The 27,212-nt window shown below is 28.8% G+C and overlaps 1 protein-coding gene across 1 annotated transcript; it reads left to right on the top strand.

Annotated features, from left to right (window-relative positions):
- The first annotated feature begins 113 nt into the window (after positions 1–113).
- Positions 114–27,093, top strand: LOC149878346 (uncharacterized). The gene is made up of 23 exons (XM_090072626.1): positions 114–359; positions 1,033–1,209; positions 1,321–5,428; positions 6,394–6,691; positions 6,792–7,122; positions 7,328–8,431; positions 8,528–8,780; positions 9,299–9,497; positions 12,254–12,380; positions 15,067–15,192; positions 15,621–15,785; positions 15,990–16,215; positions 16,921–17,104; positions 20,170–20,521; positions 21,437–21,463; positions 21,782–21,933; positions 22,122–22,330; positions 22,607–22,686; positions 23,355–23,612; positions 24,045–24,837; positions 25,041–25,175; positions 25,417–25,692; positions 26,590–27,093. The coding sequence occupies exons 2-23, from the start codon at positions 1,163–1,165 to the stop codon at positions 26,887–26,889; spliced, it is 9,750 nt and encodes a 3,249-aa protein (XP_089928752.1). The 5' UTR covers positions 114–359; positions 1,033–1,162; the 3' UTR covers positions 26,890–27,093.
- Positions 27,094–27,212: the final 119 nt, after the last annotated feature.

Below are 27,212 nucleotides of genomic sequence, written 5' to 3'. Positions count from 1 at the left end.
TTTTTAACGTCTAATTTCATTCCCTAACGAACGCTCCTTTGACCGTACTGCGCATGCGAAACGCAGGCGCAGAACTATTTGTTAACTTTTTTAACGACTAACTTTTTTAACGCAACACCGTTTTTCAGCCAACGGCGGTACGCCAACACAAAACGAGATAACGGTCCATCATCGGTTAGCCAGCAGCGGCAATCCGCATTAGGCAACACAGTGGGCCAGCAGCGGCATACCGGCGTCGGCTTTACGCATCACGGTCCGCTGAAAGCATGTTTGCTGGGTAGATGGTGCTGTTTTCGTCCGCCAAGGGGTCCACTAAAATTATGATTAGGATACCGCAGTGATGCATATAATAAACCAGGGTATAAGAAGTATTCATTGAAAGTTCTAAGGTCGTAACTTTAAAAAAGACAGAGATGAATTGTGCCAAAAATGTAATATTCCGGACAACTGTGTACCGAAGAAAGATGAAACATACGCAAAATATCTCTACGAAGAAAAAAGCGAGCGGGCACACTCGCTTAAAAAGATATTCAGAATCTCATTCAAATCTCATTAAACCAATGAAAGCGCGATTATTCCTACATTAAATAATTTTACGTTTTATCCGTAAATAAAAACGAATGTACTAAAATCGAGTTACACAGTTGTTCTCTCCAGTTCAATATGGTTTATCATTGTTTTCAGATTGTAAAAAGCAATATTATTAATCAATTAAACATATAGATCTAGAGTGTTTTCTCCGCAGTTTTAAGTCATGCATTAAATAACTGTCATAATCTCTAAATATATTGTAAATAGTTTTAAACTCTCAAGGTATCAACTTCAAAACGATACTATGCTCATATTTGAAAACCACCGTGCATTATATTTTCGTGCAATCATTATTAACTTTACAAAGATCATTATATAATCTTTGGAAATGCTAATGTTGCACCAAAGGCATTTATGTGTTTTTTTGTTTGTTATACATATTTGTATACTTAAAAGTGCCTTATGTGTCTTAATGTTTTCATAAAAAATTTTTTTTTTCAGGAATTTAGAGTTCACTTTTACACTTAAAGGCAAGAAACAACAATTAAACCAATAAAAACAGATGCTTAAGCAACTCACCAGCCGCTAATAAAGATAATGTTTTACAAGATATACAAAGTTTAAAACAACAATGAAACTGTTGCTGTTTTTTGTTACTCTGTTTCTTTGTATACAAAGGTAATTTTTAGGTTTGTTTTCTGTATTTGTTTCTTATTAGATCGGAAATATTAGTATGTTATAGCTATTTTAATGTTCATCAAGAGTATTGAGTTGGTTATTTTTATTTAGCGGATGCTTACAAATTGTCTCTAATATTACTGGTGTTAGTGTTATTTCCAATGTACATACCAGCAGCCCTGTGTTTTCTCTAAAATATTCAAACCCATCCAAGAAGATTATTGAAGGAAATCTTGAATTTGCTATTTTTGAAAATAAAAGTTTGAAAATTATTCAAAACAGTTTAAGTTATAATTCTATGCAAAGATTTTTGGTACCCTTAAATGGAGACTTAACAGTGGATTTATATACAGAGAAAGGCACTTTGGATGAAAAGACTTGTTATGGATTATGGGCAATATCTAACTCAAGTGTGGGTAAGCAATGTGCCTCTGATCTATGTGATTTGAATACATTTTTATCAACAAATCTACCTTGTACCGGTACAACTAAGTGGAAAATCAACAGCATAGGAGACTTTGATATCAATGTTAATTTGATGCAAAAAGAACTTAAACTAACAATAAGTGTATTCATCAATGTTGTCAATCGTCTTATACAAGAGGATTTCCCGCAATTTGCTTATCATGGGTTTGATGTTAATTTAAAGCCTAACCCCTTACCTGATCCTTGTGAAATAATTTACGACGTGAAAACTAAGGTTGAATTTTATTTGAAAGCTGATGATAAAATTGTTGATGCATCATTTTCAATTGGTACACAGTTAATGGAAATTAAAAACAAAGATAATCCATTTGTTTATTCTTTTGAAAATCAAGGTTCTTATGAGATAGAAATTTCAATTACAACAAATATCAAAGAAACTTTTGTATGGAAAAGAACTTTTTCAATAATTCAAGCTGTTTATAATGTATCTGTAAATGATATTCTAGGTGTCCAATTTTTAAAAAGTGATAGCCGTGTTACTTTTAGCTTGGTTAGTGCAAACAAGTGTTTACCAATACCTGAAAAATTAACTTGGTTTTTGAATAACCAAATGTTTGTTGCTAGTTTGAATAGAATTGAGTATATTCCTGAAATGGTTGGTAATGCCTATAAATTGCTCCGATTGGAAATAAAAGAGTTACCACTGTTTAGCTATGAAGTTAGTATATTTGACCCCATTACAAATTTCAATGTTGAAGTAGATAAATACTCAGTTTGTGTGGCAGAGAATATTACTGTTAAATTTAAAATTGATTATGGAACTGATGTTTTGTTCACATACAAGGTGTTACCAAACATTGAAATTAATGAAGTTAAATCTAACTCTCTTTTGTTATCATTTGAAAATGTTTCATTGGTTAATGTTGAGTTCAATGCTACAAATCCTGTATCGTCATCCAGCATTTATAAAACAATTAAAGTTGTTAGTAATTTTGTGGTGTTTTACCTTCCAGATTTTTATCCTATCAGTACTGGAAGATTTCATACTCTAGTAAAAAATATATCCTCATGTTATCAAGTTATTTATTATCAGTGGAGTATCCAGATAGCTTCAAACATTTTAAATCAAACATCATGGTTAGTGTTTGATTTTAATGCTGGAGCACATTTCAACTTTACTTTCAATAATGAAGGTTACTACAAAGTTGTCTTTACTGTAATGTATGGAAGCAATAATTCATCAAGTACAAGTGATTCACGTTTTATAAATGTGTTTAATAAAATCAAATATAGCATGCCAGAAGAAATAAATGTTAATGTAAACAATGAGACTGTTATTCGTCCTATAGATTGGCAGGGATCAAAAATATTTTACTTTAGATGGTGGGAAAATGGGAAAAAAAGTGATTGGGAAGTGGAAAATAATGGCCAACCTCCATTTAAAGTAATTGCTTTCAAACTTGAAGGCAAAAACAATATCACATTGGAAGTCAAAAACAATGTATCACAAATATCATGCAGTTCAATTGTAATTGCACAATATTCAGCTAAGTTTACTTCTGTTGAACTTCTTCAATCTGTTGTTGAAATTAATACTAGTTTTTACATCACACTACATTTTAGCAACATTTCAATATTTCCATACATTGTGGCTATTAAAACATCTCTAGCTGAAGAGACTTTTAACATAACAAGCCAAAAAAGATTTATTTATGAAGGAAAGTCATCCATTGAAGATGTTTTTTTAGTAAACATTACCATCTCTGACAATCTAAATACTTTCATTAGACAAGCTACTTTTAATGTTATTAGAAAAATTCAGATTGTAAATGTTACAGTTAGTCAATACAATGTAATAATTGGAGAGATGTTATTCTTGGAAGTTTTTGTAGACAGTGTGATTCAATCTGTTGAATGGTTGTATAACACAAGTATTTTTAATCACACAAACAAAGCAAGTATCACTTTTTCTTCTTTAGGAATTCATATAATAAAAGTCATTGTGTATAACCAACTTTCTAATGACAGTAAAGTTTTGAATGTGTCTGTTTATCCCAATATAAATAAACTTGAAGTTAATGCTCCAATTTTGATGGCAACTGAGTTACAATACTTTGCCAATAGTTCAATAAGCCTTTCTTCACTTTCATATTCTTGGGCAGTCAATGGCACACAGAAAGGAAACTCCTGGAATCAAAACGTAAGTTTCAGTGAGCCTGGGTTTTATGTTATTGAACTAAATGTATCTTCTCCTATTCAATTTAAAAATGCTTTTAAATTAGTTGAAGTTATTAAATTGTCCAAAAATACAACCATAGTTACTTATTTACAACTGCCACTCTCAATTAAACGCCTTTTTGTTGCTTATAACTCTTCAATAAACTTAGTTATTCAAAATGTTAATAGAATTGCTTACTACTCATGGGAAATTACTCCACAAGATGGAGCACAGGTTGAGTTACTTGATCATAATGCGAGAATAAACTTTGATTGTACATCTGTGGATAAATCCTATGATATAGTTCTAGAAGTAAAGATATTTTCAGGTGATATTTTATACAATGCAGAAAAGTACACCTACCCAGTTACCGTTAGGAAACCAATTCAGAATATGATAACTAATCTTCCAGAAAATCTTGTTGCCAATAACACTTATATATTTAACATTTCTTGGGAAGGTTCTCAAAGTTTTATTAAAAAGAGTTTGCAAGTGCAAGGAATGAAAGAATTAAAAGTTTTTCACATTTCAAATAATTCAATAAATGCATCACTTACTACAGCAATAGAAAATCAAATAATAAACATGACATTTGAAGTATGTAATGAACTAAATTGTATAGAAGCTTCAGATTATGGGTTTCAGTTCAACTCACTAGCTGTTATATCCAGTGTTGAACCTTTCCCATCTCAAAAATATGTCTCTTCTAGTTCCAGTTTGAAGTTAGAAGTTCATAACAAAATGCCAATGTCAACATATGAATGGTATATTGGAGAAAACTTCATAGGAAATACATCAACTGTAGAAATAAAATCATTGCAAAATTATGCGCCAGGCAATTACACTGTTGTAGTTATTGTTTCAGGACCATTCATAATAAACGGGAAAATTAAAGAGATTTTTGTTATTACAATTTACTTAGAAAATTGTAAATTGCCTAAAGTTCAACAATATACAAAACGTCGTCAGCATACTCGATCATTGTGGTTTTACAGTGAAATAAACATTACTTCAGAATGTAACATCACTTATCAATGGGTATTTGAAGAAGCAAAACCTAACACTGATTGTTCACAAAGTATTACCAGAATTTTATATGTCCCAAATGGAATATCAGGATCTGTTATAAAAACAAATGCTGCTGCTCTTCAACTGCCTCCTAGGGCATTTTTAATCGGATACTATTGTGTAATTAATAGAATACAATTTGGAGAGAATGGTAGTTTAGATATTAGCTTTTTTTTAGAAGTTAAAGGATCAACACTTTTGCCAAAACTCTCTGGGGGCTCCTTTCGTGTTATAGGAAATGTTCATGATTTTGTAATTTCTGCAAGCAACTCTATAGACCCAGATATTTCATATCCAAATAAACCTAGGCTATTGTATAAATGGTCTTATATTGAATGTGATGAAGAATCAGAGACTTTTAAAATTGATCTTTCTAAATGGAACAAAAATACTTCAGTTGTCCACATTAAACCCTTTTGCTTGAATCCTTACCAGCATTATATTTTCAAAGTAGAAGTGAAACGAGAAGAGTTTGAAAATGAGCAGCCAGTTTTTGCATTACAACAGGTGTGTTTTTTGTTATTGATATTTTCAAACAATTTGCTCTTGTTTAATTGATGAACCTGAAAAAAAATTTTTTTTCAGAGATATTTGGTACTGTTGTATTCTGTATTTTCAGAGCTCAAAATATTAAACTTTTATTTGATGAAAAAAATCTTAAATTCTTCCACAATTGTAAGTAATTTTGATTTCTTTCAGTAATGGTAAAAGTTGTGTTGTAGCAATTTTTGCCAGATTTTTGCAGCTTGGTAGTTTGGTCAAAGCTTTAAAAGCTTGCAGTATAAGAAGCCAAGATTCTTTTGATTTAAGCAATCAGTGGTTAGTTCAAAGTTTCATTTTTTAATCAGGATTTTGAGAATACAAACATTTATATAAAAAGATTGCTCTTCACGAGTAAAAATGTCAAAAAACTTTAACAAATGTGGCATGTCTTATTAGTTACTATGTGCATTCTTTCAACAATTTAAGAAGTAGTACTAGTATCATTGAAATTTCTTCATAAAACATACAAATTAGAGCATTGTATGAAAGATATAATCATTAAGAATAACTAGAATAAAAAGGTTAAGAAGTGATGTGGAGAATACTTACTTAGTTTTTACTCTCGTAAAACAAAAATATCCTCAAATTCTTCAAAATAAATCAGTCAAAAAATATTCAGTAGTAATTATTTATAAGGAAATGCTTTTTTTAAAAAAAGTCCTTTTACTCTCAAAAAACAAATATTTCTTCAAATACTTCAAAATAAATTAGTACAAACAAATTTAACAACTCATAACAAAATGCTTTTTTTTTAAAAAAAAAAAAAAGTTTTATACCTACAAAATTAACATGCAAATCAACAGACCATTGCAATTCAAATGTTGCCATAAAAGAAAGATAACTTTTGCTTTATTATACCTTTCTAATTCAAGTAACTTAAAACAAAAAAAACAAAACAACTAAAAAAACTCTATTGGTATTAAATTTAGTTGTATGTGATCAATGGCACAGTTCCAATAGCAAATATTGATTGTGTCACCTGCAACACTTACAAATCACTCAAATATGTCAAATACAAGCAGCTTAAGTTTTTTGCCTATTGCACAAACTGTGGATCTATTGAAGCAATATACAATTGGCAAATAGTTGGTATCAATGATAACAAATTGGTTACCCTTGATAACTATACACTGCTTACACCCTTAGATGCACCTGTTTTAATTTTAAAATCAGGAGTTCTGGATGGACTTCAATCATACAAAGTTGTTGTTAATATTTCTGTGAAAGGTATGTGTTACAATTTTTACCTTTTTTACCTTTTAAAAAGATTTTTTTGAATTTCTTATTAAAATTTGTAGCTATAGCCTGTGAATCTTGTAATGTTTAGGTATGGATGAGGCTGGTTCTTCCTCTTTTTTAATTGAAAATAATCTAAGTCCTGAAAATGGATCTTGTATTGTTACACCTGATATTGGAATGTCATTTCTTACTGTGTTTGCTTTGAACTGCTCTAACTGGAAAGATGAAGACAATTTGAATCAACCATTTATTTATGAAGTAATTGCCAACATTGGAACAATTTCCACAACAATTTATCGTGGTATAAATCCAGTGCAACCCATACTTTTTCCATCTGGAGATGAAAGAGATAATTGGATGGTCAGTCTTCTTGTTCAAGTAGAAGATTCTCTAGGTTCATTAACAAAAGCATTTTCAGGGTAATATTTTTTTTCTCATGTTTTAAATTATAGTCTTAAAAAATTCCAGATTTAGCTGTTATTCTCTGTATTTTTTATAGCTATTTTTCGTGATTATTATTATTTTTCTAAAAGAAAATCATTAATAATTTATGTTAAAAAGCCTATTTTTTAACTAGTGAGTCAAATGAAACATAATTACTTGTTCTTTATTTTTGAATTACAGTTTTATACAAGTTCAGCCTCCAAATGTATCAGATTATATTCAGTTTCTCAGTAATGATTTTATCCCAAAATTAGAAAAGTTAGTTCTTAGCCAAGATGTAAATAAAGCTTCCTCTGCCATTATTGCTTCTGTGTTGCTTCTTGAAAATGAAAAAAATGAAACAAAAGTGGCTGAAGTCTTAAATAAGCTTGTGTTTGGTGTAGCATCTCTTAATGCAAGCTCTATGGAAACTCTTTATCAAATTTCATTCTCACTTGATTTGGCAATTGGAGCTGGCGATAAAGTTGGTTTAAATACAGATGTACGTAGCCTTGCTACATCATCTTTAATTAGTCTACTCAACCTTGCAGATTCATTTTCCCTTGAAGGATATAGCTTACCTGAAGAAAGTTATATGCCAATTCTTCGAATAATAACTAGTAATACTAAAGCAGACTTTGAAAAAGCAGCTGTAAGAAAACGTCGCTCTACTGACTTAACTTTAAATTATAACTTGTTGAATCAGCTTTATAAGATAATTTTGCAAACTACTCTTCCAGGAGAAAATGAGAAAAAATTAGAAAGTAATAGTATTTCAACAAATTTAAGGCGAAACAAAGGCTCTCGACTGAATGGAGATGTTCATGCTGGAAAGTGTTCAGCGTCTTCAAACTTTTCTCAAATTGCGAATGAATCTGATATTTCTCAAATTTTGGAGTGTTCAACATTCAATCCATTCATTTATGAGGAAGGATCTGTATCTATGCTAACATTTTCCTATAAAAATGCAACCCTAGATAAAATACCTGTCAGCAGCTTGACTGATCAAGAGTGTATTACGCTTAATGTCCCTGCTGAATTAGATACTTCTTTTACAAATTCAACTTTGAATTTTCTACCAAAAGAAGTGTATGTTTCCACGCTGCCATCATTTGAAAATGTTGCTTATTTTAATGAAGGGGCTGTCAATGTTTTGATTAATATTATTGAATACAGTGGTAAAGGCCTTGTGTATGTTTATTTATCAGAAAATGTGAGCTTAACAGCTGATAATAAAAACACTAGAGTGTTAGCTTTTGGTGCAAATGATGATGCCAAAAAGAGGATTTTATTCTTATCAGGAAGGTAATTTTTATCCATATTTTTTAAATTTATTCTTTCGTTCACTTTTCGCTAAATTGTTTTTGTTTTAAAAAAAAACTTTTTTTTTTTTGCCCTTAGAAATTTTTCATTGAGCTCTGTTTATTACCTTGGAATTGAACATGATTTTGCAAACAACATCACATTGAATGTGTTTGTTTATACAAGCCACTGTTTGTACTGGAATACCCTAATGTTGGGCTGGGATAGTTCAGGATGCATCCCTACAAAGGAATCAACTCATGAAAATATTGTTTGTAAATGTAACCATCTCACTTCGTTTACAGGTTCATTTCATCTGAAGCCTAATCCATTGAATTTCTTAATTCTTGAGGTAAAATTCATTTACAGGTCATGTTGAGGTCATAAAATCAAAATCAATTCAGCACCTCATTGATTTTAAATTAGTAATATTAATGTGATCTAGCATTTAATCTGCAAATAAGGGTTTTAGAGAGCTAACAGAGAGTAATAGAGTTTACAGAGATGCTTAATAATTTTCCAGAGTAACAGCAAGTAACTGTTTGAAATTTTTACAGAATTAAAGGAAATATTAAATTATGCAATTTTAGAAGTCATATAAAGAAGTCTATAAAGTTTTTTGTAAAATCTTTAGAAATTATGTAATTTTGTAAAATAAGTTAAGGTTTTTGTTAAGTCTTAAAATGTTATGAAATATGAAAAATCCATCTAAAAATCAATCCACAGTTTTGTTGACAGTCAATGAATACTTTCAACAAACAATAATTTTTATAAAAAGTAAAAGATGTTTGAAAGATTTTTCTAGTTCTTTAAAATCTTTAAATTCAATCTTAATATCAAATCTTTACATTAGAAAAAATCTTTATATAGAAATTAGACATTGGCAGCAATCCTGTAGCTTTTGCAACTTGCATTGTTGTAGTCTTACTTTACATGATTGGCTTATTTATTGCTTACCGCCGTGATAGGTATGAGCAGAAAGGGGAACATATTATACCTTTTATTGGAGGCAATGATGGATTTTATCAGTATGAAGTTCGGTTCAAAACTGGACCTTACCCATTTGCTGGTAAATATGAGTTTCATTTTAAAATTATACTGCATGTTTTTTGAATAATCAATAATTAAACCAATTAAATATATTATTAACTTGTCCAGATCATGGAGATGCAATTATATTATCTACATCATACAGATAGAATGCATTACCTACATTATGTAGATATGAACAGCTATAATAACCATTTTGTTTTCCCTTAAATATTTGTTTATAAAAGTTAAATATTTAATATTTCATATTTGCTTGAAGTACTTGCTATTTGTATATGTTCATGTAATTTTCTATGGTTTATTGAAGTAACATAACTTATTTAATTTTGTATACAAATTAAAAGAAAAAGATTTAGAAGTTAAAAAGGCTTTTAGGAGAAGATTTAGAAATTAAACTTCATGTTTATATTTTAATTTTATTAAGTATGTTAAGTTGATGTATTAAAGTTTTATTTAAAAGAAGGTTTTATTTGCACATGTATTTTGATTTTTTAATGATAAATTCATAATTCAATTTAGCAATTTTACAATAATTACATAATTAATAATTCTAAATAATTATAGTTAAATGAACTTCAGAATGCAGTGGGACCTGAGAATGTCAGGTTTTAAATTCAGCTACATAAAATCCAAGATTTTTTATTAAAGTACTGAAAATACTAAATAATCTGGATAACGAATACAATTTTAAATAGTAAAAGCAAAAAAATTACATGTTCTCTGTAAAAATATTACATGTTATCTGTAAAAATATTACATGTTATCTGTAAAAATATTACATGTTATCTGTAAAGAACATAAATTAATGTGAAGTTGAAAAAAGTGTGCCAACTAACTAGCATTATGAAAAGAATTTCAAATTTTGAAACTCTTTTAAAAAATAGATTTGCAAAAAGTTATCAGACATGTTGGTTTGGAATGCATGGTTAAAAAGATGCTTACACAGAATAATGTAGTAAACAACTTAAAATTAACTTTCAAAACACCGCTGAGGTGCTTCACCTAGCATTTTGATTTACAAGTTCAAAAACAGTACTAACATTTTTAAGTGATTACTTTTGACAATTTCTCTTTAAAATAACAACTTGAAAGAACATAGTGAAAAAAGAATATGAAAATGTTAAAATTCTAACTATAATCCTGAAGCAAGAACTATAGAATGCTAGGTAGCAATCAGTAAGTAAACCGAAAACATCAAAGTCTACTTAAAAACATGTGATATCTTGTCCATCAAAAAGTGCATTCACATTCTTGAGTTCTCTTTTATCTCTTGAATCTAAATCTTTTTCCTTCAGGACCATTTTTTTTTAGTTTCAAACTAGTTTATTTCTATTTCTGCACCATAATCCATCATCATCATCATCATCATCATCATCATCATCATCATCATCATCATCATCATCATCATCATCATCATCATCATCATCAATGTTATGTTCATCAGACTCAAAAAATATCTGAGTTTATTCACCTGTCAGTCAATAAATTCAGATATTTTTTAAAAAGCTCTCATGGCACTTTTATATTTTTGTTTCCAATTGGTTACTGAGCCACATAGAACATGTTTCAGAGATGAAACATGTTCTATGTGGCTCAGTAACCTGTGCTTATGATTGTTTCTTTGCCCACTCTGGCCATAACTCTGCAATTATCTTCATGAAACTTCCAAAACTTTCTTTTAATGTAATAATCATAAAAGAAATTTTATAATTTCATAAGAACAGGTTTTCTTCCTTTTGACTTGGACAGTTATGAGATAAAAGTTTCATTTCTCAATCATGTATAAATATTAACAGACTAATAATTTTTTTCTCTTTGGTGAAATAGAACAATAAATGATATTCATATTCCTTCTCCTTTCCAGTTTCAATGACAACATCAAGTTCTTTCTTAATTGTTCTAAGACATTTGATCAGTGTAAATTATCCTGATTTGATTGCAGCCCAACCACATTTATTGTTAACTTGGCAAAATTAAGCGGCTTCCTCTAACCACTTACTTTTTATGTCTGTGACATCTTAAAACAATGCATCTTGAGTTGCTGGTAGGTTTTGCTCTGATTTTGAAAGGCATTCTCAGTTCCAATTTGTTCTCTACTCTCGAGGAAGATAAAAACGCACTTTAATATATCAAGATGGAGATTCAACTAAAGATATATAAAAGGAAACAAAAGTCTGTTTTCTTTTTTTCATTTTGAATTAATTTAATAAGCTTTCTTGGTTTTTATAAAGTTTTATAAACCTAGCCCACATTACAGAAAATAAAAGAATCTATTATAAACACCTAAAAAAAAACATATAATTGAAACACAAAAACAGAACACTTAACTGAAAAAGTGCATTACGATGAACAAGAATTAACAGTGGAATTATCAGCAGAAAATGCATTTAACAATATCAAGAAGAAATTGAATACAAATAACTTTTCAACTTTTATAAAATTAAGTTTCATTCACTTAGCATTCTGAGGCTCCTTAACTTATCATTTTGTGGAGGAAAATAGAAAGTATAAAAGATAGTGGAAGCAAACATTTAAAAGTATATTCAACAGGGAAAATAAATGTGTTATGCAGAAATTCATGATTATCTAAGCAAAACTTTATCAATAACTAACTTTATCAATAACTAACTTTATCAATTAAAGATCATTAAAAACATCATTTGATTCATCATTAAAAACAGATAGCATCTCTTTACCTGTGGATAAAAGTTCTTTCTAATTTTTAATTTATTTGTTTTGTTTTTGTAGCAATTCTTTTTTTTTTTTTTTGTTCAGGTTCATCTGCTAAGGTTGGTATACAAATCTTTGGAACAAGCTGCACTACAAAAGTACGTGTTATAAAATCAAACAATAGTTTTCAGAGGAATGGGTTGGATATCTTTAGAATATCAGTTGACAAAAGGTATATCGTACTTTAAGAAAAGTTTATACTAATTTACTGCAAACTTGATAATCCATAATGCACAGTTTGAAACTATGGGGATCTATTATCAAGTAAGCATCCTAAAAAAATCTTTTTGAGGGATGATGACTATTAAGACTATTATTAATCTATTAAGACTTCATGGTAATAGAAGTTCATTGCAAGTTCATTTTTTTGAAATCCTGGTTCATTGTCAGTGAGACTTTTTTTAATTTTATGCTTTTTATTACCTAATTACATAATTACTTCATAAATACTATCATTTTTCATTATTATTTCACTACTTTTACCACTGAAAGGTTTTTTTTTTTTTGCGTTTATTTGGTCAAGACAAAATTTTTGAAAATTGCTATCCCAATATAAAAGTTTTATTTTTTTTGTTGTTTTTAAAAAATCACTTGCTGATGAGTGAAAATGATGCTAAAACAATTTCAAAAAGAGTAAATAGATACTAGTATCTCAAGAATCCTTTATTCAAATATTTTTAAGTGTTTTTTTCTAAGAATTCAAAATGCCTAATTTTGCCAGAACTCATGAACAGTGTTGAATGACTGTTTGTGCAATTTGTATGAGAAAAGGTAATCAGGAATTGTCTGAGGCTCACATCAAGAAAATTCTTCTATTCATTCAAAGTGATATAAATTTTAAAGACGATAGAGTTTCATTAGCTATCTGTATCACCTTTGATTTTCAGCTTGGAAAGTTAGATATGAGGAACACTTAACCAGTGCCAAAACTTTACACCTTTGATTTCTGTTAAGCCTTCCACATGTGTCTCGCCAAACTGTGACTGTATGATCTGTTGTATTTCCAAACTGAAACTCAAAAGCATCCACTAATGCGCCCTGAAACTTCAACACTAAAACCACAGCAGCAGTTGTCACATTGCTAAAAAGCTTTGCTTAAAGTGTTTGTCAATCTTCCAGGTCAAGGTCTTTGTTATCACTGCACTCCAGGAACTAGGTATGAAAATTTAAAGTTGTTTGCTGAAGCAGACTTAAAAGGTGTAGAGTGCATCTGCAATGGTTACCACAAGAGATGCATCCCCAAATGGTACTAGATTCCTAAATCAACGTGGTGAAAAATTTTTGCCCCTTTATGTTTGTATCTTTTGGTATATTTTCTAGCTATCTTTAGGTTTTTTCTCTTTTATTTAAGTCTTGTAATTTTTGGACCTTTAGTTGCAGAACCTCTCTTAACTCAAAGCATGATACAGACTTAAGAGAATACTGGATTCTCCAAAAATGGTATGAGAAAAATTAAATCTGCTCTGAACCAAATTAATCCAATTTGAGTGGTAGAACCAAACTTTCAGCAGAAGTTTGTGCAAGTAGATCAAATATTCAACGGTCAGTTTATTGTGACAATCATAAATCTATTCTGTAACTATGTTTACTAATTCGTACACTATCACAGTCTGAACAACCTATTTGATCTTCATTGCATTAAGAAAACTGGAAATTGATGGAGGAGGGCCTTTCATAAGACACAGTGCATAGGAACATGCTCTAATATCATGCAACACATCCCCGGAAGTTTTTTTTTTTTTTTTTATCAGAAAACATTTCTGCATTCCATAAATGTAAAAAACTTTTTTCACTGGGGGCCTAGGCAGAAATTAGATATTTTAGGGGTCCATCAATTTTGTCAAGATAGTTAACTAAGAGGCTTTGGAAGTAAATAAAAACAGAGGTAAGTAATCTGTTACCTACAAATATTCCTTTCATGTATTGCAATAAAAATAGAAAAAGATACTCCTTTTGTGTATTGAAATGACATTGAAGAGTTTGTAGTGATGGTGCTTCATCACAGAAATAAAAAAAAAAAAAATCAATTTAGGTGTAAATGAAGAGAATGGATTCCTTAAAGCTTCAATGGTTTGATGATAGAGCTCTATCATCAGGAGGTGAGTGGCCAAATTTTAAACGTTACATGGTCATAAATCTTAAGATTTATGACCATGTAACTGAAAAGAGATTTTTTTGATGAAATTTGTAATCTATTGATGAATCTTAATCTAGTTTATGGAACAAAAAAGAAAGTAATGATTTTAGGAGATGTAGTTCTAGGAATGTGGCAATTAAGGGTTAGGGCAGGGTTGTATTAGCTCCAATTACCCAAATTTTTTGCAAGTTATCCTCATTTGACACTAGTATCAACATACTAGAAATTTTAGTATGCCTGATGCCTCTTATTTACCTATCTTGAGGAACAAAGTTCCTGGGCAAACACCCTTGTTGTTAGTGTGATGTTGAGTCCACAAATCTTCTCAACTGTGGAATTCTAAGGATGTTTGGTGGAATTAGGAGACAACACACTGACATCATTTGTTCTGGAGGAAACATGAAAAATGTTGTCCATTTGCCTCTGCTTGAGTTTCCTGACCATAACCTCTTACTTAAAACCACCCAAAAAATTTTAGTGGTGAAAGTAGTGAAAAATAATGAAAAACTTAAAAAAGTCTTATAGAAATATTACAAAAATAATTCTGAAAAATATTAATTTGGAATAAAAGTTATTTTTCTGAAGACAAAAAAGATGTTTTCATTCTCCTACTTTTAGTTTAAGTATTTTACTTTTTTGTATTTAAAATAATAAAAAAAAAAAAGCAATCAAATAAAATTTTATTTCTTTATGATATAATTCTTAATATAACTCTTGTTAGCATTGGTAAGATTCACAAAATCCATGTTTGGCATGACAATAGTGGCTCAAGTCCATCTTGGTATCTTGAAAGAGTAGTCATAAGAAATCTTTCTAATGGGGAAAAGTTCTTTTTTTTCTGTAACCGGTATGTATGCAAAAATTGGATCTTTTTATTATCATATATATATACATACAAAATCTGTGTTTACGCTTTTTGTTTTTTTTTCAATATTTTTTACCTAAATTAAAGAAAAAATTAAGTAATACATAGAATAAAATATGGAAAAAGACTACATTATGATGATACATTTTTTTTGATGTTGCCATAATGATACATATATTTGATGTTGCCATGATGATACATATATTTTGATGTTGCCATAATTATATATATGTATAAAGACATCATTATGATAATATATATTTTTTTGATGTTGCCATAATGATACATATATTTGATATTGCCATGATGATACATATATTTTGATGTTGCCATAATTATATATATGTATATATTTTGATGTTGCCATAATTTTAATGTAATTGATAAAATATTTTAATACCTAACAATAGTTGGTTAGGTATTGATTTTAAAGATGGAAGCTTAGAAGCTGATTTTCATGTTGCTAATACAATGGAAATGCAGAAATTCTCAACAATATTCTGTGATGTTCTTCTAAGAATGTTCAGTGACTTTCATTTATGGATCTCAGTATTTGAAAGACCTAAATTTAGCAGGTATTGTATTTTTTTGTTTTACATTTGTTTAATAGTTTTTTCTTATTTAATATTTCTTTATTGTTATACATAATGCATACACCATAATGCAATCTTATGCTTTTTATATTTTTAGCTAATAGCTAAATATTGTGAGCTATTTGAGAAGTATTGTTTTTTTTTTTGCATAAAATTTCTTTAATTATAACTGTTTAAATTTGATAGATTTTCTCGTGTTCAACGAATCACGTGCTTAGTTACATTAACATTGAGTTGGATGGCTGTAAACGCTATGTGGTTCCAAGTTGCACCTGAAGGAAAAATTGATCTTTATATTGGATTTCAGAGTTATTCTTTAGAAGAGCTTGCCATTGCTTTTATCACAGTTGCAATGGTGTTTCCTATCAATCTTTTTTTTGTATTGTTGTTTAAGAAAAGCAGACAAAGAAATGTAAGCTGATATTTTGTTTCTAACTGCTAAAGAATAATGTTAAATTAAAGAGTTAATGTATATGAAGATACATACAGTTTGACCAATAGGTGTATAGTTATTTAAGGAACTTAGATGAAGTTTTGGCTAACTACAAAACCCCAGAAATAAGGAAGAAAAATTTAAGACTTTAAAACTTGTTTAAATTTTTTTCAAAACGATTTTTTTGTAGTTGTTTTTTTAAAAAACTTGTTTAACTTTTCAGTGTTTTTTTAATTTGCAAGTTTTGAAAAGTTTGAAAAGATTTGAAAAATTTGAAAAGATTTTAGAAAACTTTTGTCTTTTTGTAATACACATAGTGATGACACTTTCATACTGAAATACACATTCTGATGACACTTTCATACTGAAATACACATTCTGATGACACTTTCATACTGAAATACACATTCTGATGACACTTTCATACTGAAATACTAAACTTCAGTAGTCTTTCATTCAAACTACAGTACCTTTTATTCTAACCATTAGAAAAATAAAAATAAAGCTAATCTAGTAAGTTATGATTTTCTTTTAAAATATCAAAATTATATTAAAGTTTTTCCCAGTCTAAAGAATTAGGACAATAAAGATTTAAATAGTCAAAGATTATGATTTTTTATTGATTTTATTTTTGTTTCAATTTTATATTATTCAGAAACTAAAAAATTATGTTTGGAAATTTAGATACCTCAAAAGCAGTTAAAGGTTTGGCATCAGCAACGCCGTACTCTCATGGATGTTGTTGAAATAGATGCAAAACCGTTCTTTTCCAGCAGCAAAGGTCTTGAAGAGTTTGACATTAATGTGGTTGATTCACTAGTACGAAGGAAGAAAAAAGTTCTCAATGTGCATGCTTTGGTTGAACAAGGTGAATTTTTAAAAATGTTTTCTTTATATCTATCTCTATATACACTGTCCTCCAAAACCAAGGAAAATAAAATGAATTTCCAGTAGAAAAAAAATTGAAAATAATTACAAATACAATTTTAACATAAAAACCTTTATTAGATATTTGCTAAATTTGCTCTGTGAAATTCCTATTTTATTCTTAATCGTATGACTTTCTTTTAACTGTTTTTTTTTTTTTAATGAAGTATTAAAAAAGTAATCTTTTAAAACAACTATTTTGTTAAAATGTAGAATGTTAAATTAAAGAATATCACTGAAATTTAATCATATAAATTGTTCACTTTAAATCTGGGTTTTAACTAAGGAAGACATAATAGTTTTATAATTTTTATGCTACATAAAGCACTACAAACCTTTGTTTTTTTTTTGTTGTTGTAGAAACTTATAGTAAAATTAAAGCTGAAAGACAAAAAAATTGACACATAATAAATATAATAGTGTTTTCAAACAAAGAAAGTATTGATGATTATAATGCTGGAACTACACAAAGTGGATTATGTAAAAAGTATAAAATGTCAAAAGCAGTTAAAAATCTACTAGTTAACAAATATAAAGTCTGAAGAAAAGTACTCCTCATACTAATCGTAAAATTATTAGGTGTGTGAAAAAAGAATACATTAGCTAGTATCAGAGATACATTTAGCAAATTAGAAGTTGCTACTTCAGAAAATACTGTACAGTGATATTTGAATGATGCAAGGTGATCTGATGGTGATCAAAGAATAATACCAATTATGTATTATTTAAGTGCTTCTAAGATTTAAAATTTGTTTTCATTTAAGTTGTTGGCTTAATTATTTCAATTTGAAGAGGTTTTTTTTATTATTTTATAAGCTATAAGGTTTATTTTATAAGCTATTTACATTAAAAGACAAGGAACAAAGACTAAAGTAGGATTACTTATGGTTATGTACACACTATGACTAAATGGCTGTTGCTGTGGAGGTGGCTCATAAATTAAGAATGTTGGTATTTTAATGATAGCAAGCATTCACTACAAGTAAAATGAATTTTCTTCTGACTATAGGGTTTTATAGTTAACATACAGCAAAAAAACTATTCATATTGATAAAGAACTGAAAAGGCTCACAGAAAGTGGATAGTAGAAAAGCAGAGGCAATTATTGTGGTCAGATGTGTCAAAGTTAACCCAAAAGATTGGTAAATGAAATGTGAGAAAACCAGTCGGAAAAGGAAATATGAAGGTGGCAAAGATTTGATGGTTTGGGGGTGCTTTTTTAGATTGGGACAATTCTTTTGCAGAGATGGCATAGTGGACAAATACATATATAATTAAAATGTCTCTATGGTGGACATTCCAACAAGACAATGATCCCAAACACACATCAAAATTTATTAAAGTGTGGTTTTATACAAATCATTGTAATGCAATGTCCTGCACAGTCTTCTAATCTAAATCCTATATAGAATTTATAGAAACAACTTGATAATATAGTTTATTTGCATGGTAGGTTTAAAAATGCTGAAAAATTCTTTTTGGGACTTAAAACTGCTTTGTCACAAATAAAACAATTTTAGATTGACAAACTATTCAAGTCTATACCTCATAGATCTACTGAGTTAATAAGAACAATTGCGATGCCTAAATCAATACTTTGTTCTATTGAAATCAAAATAATAAAACAGTGTATATATATTTTAGTGGACAGTGTGTGTGTGTGTGTGTGTGTGTGTGTGTGTGTGTGTGTGTGTGTGTGTGTGTATATAAATGCCTTTAAAGTTACATATATTTTGAGTCAGATTTAGAAGACCCAATTTTATTCTTAAGAAGTAACATTAACTACATCTTTTATACATAATTTTTTATTGTACTATGCAGAACTTATTTATTAAAAGTCTTGTTTTTTATCTTGTTTGCTCAAGGATTGGGTTTAGTTTCCTTGATTTTTGTGTAGACATTATTATTCCATGTCTTTTATGTGTAGACCTTTCCAGAAACATTTGTAACATCTTTGACAGCTCTTTCTACTCATTGGTTATGACAAAGGAAGTTTAAATTAATTGTTGATCTTAACTGATCATCTGGAACATTTACTAAGATTAGAGGGGGGTGTTTTAGTTTTCCAATCTATCAAAGACATGTAGTTATCAGCCAGAAAATTTAATTTGTTGGGACAGCAAAATGGTCTGATTGTCTTAGTTTAAAGAAGCCCTCTTTTTTGAAGCAATTACATACATAGATACATACATAGATACATACATACATACATACATACATACATACATACATACATACATACATACATACATACATACATACATACATACATACATACATACATACATACATACATACATACATACATACATACATACATACATACATACATACATACATACATACATCCCCATCCAAATTTCTTTAAATTGATAAGTTCTCAGAGTGCTATTTTATATATTTGTGAAGTTAAGACAGTGAAACCTCATATCTAAACACTTATGAATATTTTATATTTTGCAAAAAAGGAAAATGTACCCACAAAAGCATTTCTAATTTTATGAAAAAGCTCTTAGACCTCTATATATTTTGGGAAAAACACACAAACACTTGTAAATACGTTATAATAAAAAAAACACACACACACATGCTTGTAAATATGTTATAATTTAAAGGAAAAAAAAAGAGGAAAGAGTCCATAGCTAAATAAAATGAATTAATCTTTGAATTTTTCTTCTTTAAAAGAAATTAAACCTCTAAAAAATTTTCAGTCATAAAAAGAAAAACCTTGTGAGTGAATCCATTTACCAATCATTAATTTTAATGATATTTTACAAAGAATTTTTTTTTTTTTAAAATACTGTTTGTTTATAAAATGGCATTTGTTTACTGATACTGATAAAATATTGTTTAACACTTTGGTAAAGATGATATTTTTAAACAATATTTCAATTATATACTTCCATAATATGATTTGTAGCAGAGATAAAAAAAAAAAAAAAAGACTTTGTCAAAATTAAGGAAGTTAAAGGAGGAATGTTTATCTTGACTTTTTATTGTTTTTAGAAAATAATTGCTCCTTCTTAGATTCTGGGAGAGTAAAAGAAAAACAATTCAGTTACAATGCTACCATTTTGCATGAATCAAGTGAAATTGGTTCAGATACAGAAAATATTTTATTGTTGCCTCATTCATTTAATTCTGGAGATAATAGTTTTCATAGAGGGAGTGTTAACAAGTCTGATACCTTTCATACAAATCATAACAAAGATTCCATTGAAAAATATCATAACCTTTTTCGAACTCAATCACTCTACTCAATAAAGAAAAATTTAGTTGCAGCTGATCTACAAGAAAGTCTCATTAAACTCCGCTTTTCAGAAAGCCAGCTAAACAACCGAACTGAAAGAATTGTAAAGTAAGTTTAGTTTTCAAATTATTTTTGTTTCTTAGACAAAAATATTTTTTGTAAATAAAAACATTGATTTAAAGTATAACTTTAATGTTAATCTTAACAGACAGACAAAAACTGATGTCATCAGATATTAAAGTAATCATATCATGATTCATCATAAGTAATCATATCATGATTCATCATAAGATTGTATTCCCATGAATTAGTTCTTTTCAGAGAGGAAGTATTTATTTACAGTTAGTATTTTTAATTAGTAATAAAATTTGAATTAGTTCTGCATCAAAACATTTAATAAAAAGCCTCCTATAACTTAGGTCCTGGTTTAAGATAATTTCTACAAAATAAATTATGGTTGTATTTTAACTGGACAGTCCTTTAAATTGCTTGGTCAAATATCCATACATAACTGCTTCAAATTTTATGGAATGTTTAGTTGTGTTAAATAGTTTTTATAGCAACTCTGTATAAACATTTTTGTTAGTCGTGTTACTCTTGACAAGTGTTTACATGCCACATGTCTTTCTTTTAATTTTACTTAGCTCACTCTGAGTTAAAAGAGTTGATAGAAGGAGCTGACTGAAGATTAAATTACCTTTCAGAAAACATAAGTAAATCTTTAGATTTTTTAGGATAGTACTTTTATGTGAAGGTTGTGGGGTTTAAGTCATCAAACCCGTTAATGATAGTAATATTACAGGCAAAACTTTCTAATTCACATGGAAAAATATATTTAGTTCAGAATCAGTCATACTGTCGACCTTTTTGTTGCAGATCAAGTAGGCTACAATTATCTAACTTGAGCTATTTTATCCTTTTACTGAGAACTATTTACAACCAAAAATGACATGAGTACAGATTATTTCTTATGATTGTTTTAGCATTATCTACATAAACAGTATTTTTTTGGTTCTTTTTTAGTTTTGCAACAAAAACACTCAAGTCTATGTATGAATTTTTCTTTTTTATTCATAGATTCATGGTTTATATATCTATTCCTTTCAGTTCTGAAGGATTTCAAATTTTTACTAGATTTTTGCTTTCATAACCATAATATAATGAGGGGAAGAATTTCCTTATAAACATTGATGTATTAGCCATAAAAATTTATATTTTTAAGAAGAAATTGTTGTTTATTTTAGTAAATTTTTTAACTTAAGTTATTAACTTGTTTATCAATAAAGAAATCTTTCATTATGAAATAAAGCAGGATTATTGTAATTTAAAAACTTGTTTCATAATGGCTTTCTCTCTTATTTTGCAAAGACAGCAGATATCTTCTATGTTTGATGATTTAAATGAAGAGAACCATGATGATATCAAGTCTGAACACTCAAGTGGTATTTTTTATCAGGAACCTGTTTCAAACATACTCATAAAAAAGAATGAAATTTTGGCTGAGAAGCTTAATATTGCAGGTAATTTGATTATTTAAATATGGCAGGTGATTTCATGAAGTTGTTGTTTACTAATATAGTAAGCTTTTATTTTAAGTAATAAAAATGATGATAGATATTTTTTAATTTTGAAAACTTAACAAAACAAAGATGTTACTATTTCCTAAGCTCAAAAGGTTTGTAATAACCAGGAACAAATATTTTTTTAGAAATTCATGAGTATGATCCTTGTACACGATGGACTCTCCCTCACTTTTTTGTTTATGTGGGTTATGTGTGCTGTTTTAGCATCAGTTTGTTATCTATTCTAATTACAATCATTTATGGTCAATATTTTGGCTATGAATTGGCATTAAAATGGCTGAAAATGCTAATCTTTGGAATCTTAGGAGATTTCTTTCTTATTTTTCCATTTATGGTATCCATATTTGTTTTTATAAATGATGAAATAGTTTTTATTTAAATAGCTGATTATTATCTAAATATTATTAGATTGCTTTATATCATAAGTGTTAGGGTAAAATATACTTTATTTTTGTTCATTGCTTTTTCTTGACTAAACTAATGTTATCTTTTTTTACAAAGTCTTAAGTGAAGTATAGCATTCAATAAATTTTTATTAGAAATATTATTAGAGCTTATAACAGTTGACTTATTTTTGCATTGTTGTGTTAAGAAAAAATAATTCTTTTAGTTAATTTTGCTGTCAGCTTTGATTGCAATCATCAAACCTTTGGATCTTGATCAGATTGATCATTATGACTTTGTAGAATGGTATGATCTCTTTTTTTCTTCCAATTTTTACATGTTTTAATAAAATCTTTTGAAATAAATTTGGTTAGTTGCTCAAAGTCTAAGCACCTAAAGTGTAAGTAACTGAAGTGTAAGTAACTAAACTAAAATTTGTAAATATTTTTTAACAAGTAGATAAAAAACAAACTTGATGTGTACTTTTTAAATTAAGAGCAGTTAGAAGTTCAATTTTCAACTAACCATGATTTTTTTTACAGTGAGAATTTTTTTTTTTGTGGAATTAAATTATAATATTTAGGGCTTTACTCCTTTTAAATTACTCGGCATCAAAATTGCAACCAGATCTTAAATATTGAGCTCAACATGGTTATTGTTACTAAATTGATTGACAAATAATGGTTAACTTGATCCCACCCAAACAAGTTTTTTTTCTTTTAATCTTCTTCACAGTCTGCATAAGAATAAAAAAAGGTTGAGGTGTTGCTCTTTGTTAAAAAAAGATAGTGGTGTGAAAAAAAAAATTTGAGCTAAAATAAAATAAAAAGAGTGACAGCAGGATGTAAATAACTGTAAAATGATTAAAATAACTATAATAAAGAAATCATTTTTTTAATACTTTATTTTTATGGAAGTTTTTGAAATTTTTTAATTAATTATAAATTAGTATTTAAGTATCTTACTATCTCTAGTAGCGAATTTCCTGAAAGCAATGTTGACACAACCATGGTATCTCCTCTGACTGGGTATTCATTAGAAATGGCGAAGCAACTGGGTGGAAAGAACAAAAAAATCCGCAAGTTCGCTAAATTTTTTGTATCTCAAGCGATTCTAATGTGGTCAGTGATGAGTATCTGTTGGTTAATCCTTCCCAGCTCATCATCATACACAGCAACAAACTATTTTCAGAAGGCTTGGAATTCACCGACCAGTATGAGAAGTGTTCACAAGTAATTGAACTTAACTCAAATATTTATTTTTGTCTAGTGGGGTGGCTAGTGGCCAAACTAAGGCAATATTTTTGTATGCAATATAAAAAAATTTTTTTATGCTGCGTACAAAATAACACTAAATAACAAGTCAAACAACTAAATGTTTTAAAAACTCAACGTAGCAAGCAGACTCATTTAAAGTTCCAACACAAAACAAAAAGTTTCAAGGTTGAAAACCAAACATGTTCACAATTGTTTCAAGGTTGAAAACTAAACGTGTTCAAAGTCTTGTTGTACACAAAGTTGTACTCTTTGGTTTTTAGTTATAAAAAATCATAATTTCAAATATTAGTAATTTTATATGCTAGATAATTTTGAATACAATTTATATTAGCAATTTTTCTGTTAAATTCAGACTATTACTTAAAAGTAATCTGTTTTTTTACTTAGCATGAATGATTATTGGTTTTGGTTCGAGCACTCTTGGGTCCCTTTTCTTTACACGCAACCTAATGTAACTTGGATGATCGCCTCTCATCCATTAATTCAGATAAATGGTTATTCTAATAGAGGATGCCATAATGAAAAATATGCAATTTTTGAGAACATGACAACATGTTTTGTTGTTTCTGACCAAGCTCTAAACCTTTGTAAAAGAGAGAATAATAGTAGTTGCATGCAAGTGTCTCATGAGTTTAAAATGAATTTTGCTAACAAAAGTTCGCTAATAAAAGTTGTCAAGGCATTGAAGTCCTTGGAGTCCTTTGATGGGCACAAAAGTTCTGTCAAACTTGAAGTTATCTTTGCAAATACAAGATCATCAGAGCATGTCTATATCTCACATTTTTTCTCCATAGCTTCTGGCGGCTTCTATGAAATCACATCAGATATTATATTTTATCGAACTGATTTTTTTGAAAATACATCAGATTATTTCTTAGTCTTTTGCGTAGTTGTTCTTTTTATAATTTTGCTCGTAAATTTTTCTAAGTTTCTTTCACAAGGTTATCGCAAAGGATGGAGAGCGTTGAAAAGTTTTTGGAATTTTCATACAGCGCTGATGCTTTTATTTATAAATGTAGCTATAATTCTTATAATTACACATATCGTATGCATTTATCAGTACCGAAATAAAATGAATAACGGAATGGTTCCAAGTGGTAGCAACAATTCTACTTTTGCTTTTTTAAACAATCTTGTTATCTATGTGCTCGGCTTTGTCGGATTCCTTGTAATTGTCAGGGTAAAAATTTATTTTCCAGATTTATATTTATAATTCTATTTTTTTTTATAAAAAAAAGTAATTTAATTTGAGCAATTTTTTTGTGTCAACGAACAAGCAGATAACTGTTAACGTGCACTTCTTACTTCTAAGACGCACTTTTTATTTCACGGATAAAAAATCGCGTGAAAAGAAATTTTTTTATTTTTTTGTTATCTTTTTAGAATGTTCGTTTGTTCCGACTTTCCAGTGGATATCTTTATTGCGCTCTCACCCTTTCCTTTGCTTTTAAAGAACTGGTTTATTTCTCGTTATTGCATGTTCTTGTGTCCCTTATGTTTGCCGGAGCAGCAGTATTGGTAAATTTGTATTGTTATATATGGGGTGGATTTATTTTTAATGCAATAGTGTATTTGCTGTAATGGATGGAATGCATTTATTTTTTTCGTCATACATATGTTATATGCTATATATATGCTACATGCAATATGCTAAGAGAGAGCTTTTTTATAATTATGGGATTTAATAAATTTATGAAAGATACAATTGTTGGTTTGTTGTAATCGTTTAACAAAACAATAAAACCAATCTACTTTTTAGCTGTTTGATTGTTGGCAGATTGCGGGATTTTCAAGAGCTTTTATCAACGTTTTGTTCATGCGCTGGTGGAAACCAGGATATAAAGTTATCGCTGATTCCTCGTACGGTTTTGGCAATGCTTGGTTTTTGTTATGGAAATTTTATTGGTTTGTAGTTGTACTGAACATTTTTAAAGCTATTTTGAATTGCAGTTCTCAAGTTAAAAGGGCTGAAGTAGAAAAGACGAAACTTGGTTTACTAAAGCATATTTGGAAGAAAATCAATGGATCTATTGTGGTAAGTTTTAATTTTATACGTATTCTTTTAAGTTACAGCAATCACGGGATGAGATTTTAATTATACGGATTCTTTTAAGTTACAGCAATCACGGGATGAGATTTTAATTATACGGATTCTTTTAAGTTGCAGCAATCACGAGATGAGATTTTAAAATTAAGTTACTTATTTTTTTAAGTCACGAGATTTTAAAATTTTTGTGAGATCTTCATGTCGTATTTTATAATTTTTTGACTTGTGTGTGTTAAACCTAAATTTACGATCTAAAATACATGATCAGGAATACATGAATACATGATCAGGAATAGATAAATAAATGAACTGCTTTCCTGTGATTCTCAGGGTGAAATTTGGTTTCATTCCATTTTTTTTTTGGATGGCTATTAAAATATTGGATTTAAAAAGCTTTTAAATTGTTTTTAAAATCGGCGAACCATTAAATCTTAACCTCTTAATGTCTTTTGACTAGTGTTTTTCTCAGGTCTCGACTTGTTTTTAAAAATTATAAGATAAGAGCATTGTCGCGTACCTAACTAATTGAACTATTATCATTCTATCAGTGCAGTAACAATTAATTTTCTGGTCCTGGTTATTGCGAAAACAGTTTTAAACTTTTATGGTGGAACTGTTTTATTTTTCATGCAATTGTACATGTTTGTTTTTCGGCTTTCTCTCACTTTTCTTCAATCGAATACATTATATATTTGAGTCAAGTAAAATTTAAAGATTAAATTTATAATTTCTTTCGTTTTCCCTCCTCACACAATGCATGCATTAGAACAAAAAACATTCTGTACTCATTGCACATGACAGACCAATTTTATACTTCTAAACAAAGCCGATTTTTTTATGTACCAATGAGATGTAGTGAAGTAAAAATTAAAATGTTATTTTAAGAATCCACGTCGAGTGCGTTTTATTGGGGTTGAGTATGCAGAGGACAATCATGAAAAATCATTGAAAGATGTCTCTGAAGATGTCTCTGAGGAACAAATAACCGAAACATTAGTAATGCAAAAACCCTTGCCCCCGTTACCATACAAAACATTTGATCTGGATTCAAAATTCAGTTTATTGTTGACCGGGCTTGACAAAATGATCAACGAAGACAGATGGGAGGAAGATACTGTCAAAAGTTACGAAAAGAAAATTAACGAACGCAAAAAATTGTATCGTTTATCGTATACCTTCTTTTAGTTACAGTTTTTCGTTGTATAAATTTTTTCAAATTTTTTAAATTTATTTTTTTGTACTTGACCTTTTTATGTATTTATTTTGTAAATTTTATTTATAGCAACAATTTTTTGTTTCAAAAATATTTATTTTCAGTGTAAATTATGTTGGTACGAAGTTTTTTCTAACGAATTGTATTTAATACATGAAAAGATTTTACAAAAGCGATTATTGAGTTTTTTAATGCCCCTGCCCCGCCCGGTTGGTTTGGGTTAGTACTACAAATACTCTGGGAGGAATGAGAATATCGACTGAAATTTCTTTTTTAATTCAATAGTTATAAAGAA

The sequence above is a fragment of the Hydra viridissima genome, unplaced genomic scaffold (assembly GCF_058129835.1).
Source record: "Hydra viridissima isolate aposymbiotic clone 2 unplaced genomic scaffold, HvirCarnegie_v1 scaffold_15, whole genome shotgun sequence".
Classification (NCBI taxonomy): domain Eukaryota; kingdom Metazoa; phylum Cnidaria; class Hydrozoa; order Anthoathecata; family Hydridae; genus Hydra; species Hydra viridissima.
Note: the sequence above shows the minus strand (reverse complement) of the source record. Positions and strands in the feature narration are given on the sequence as shown.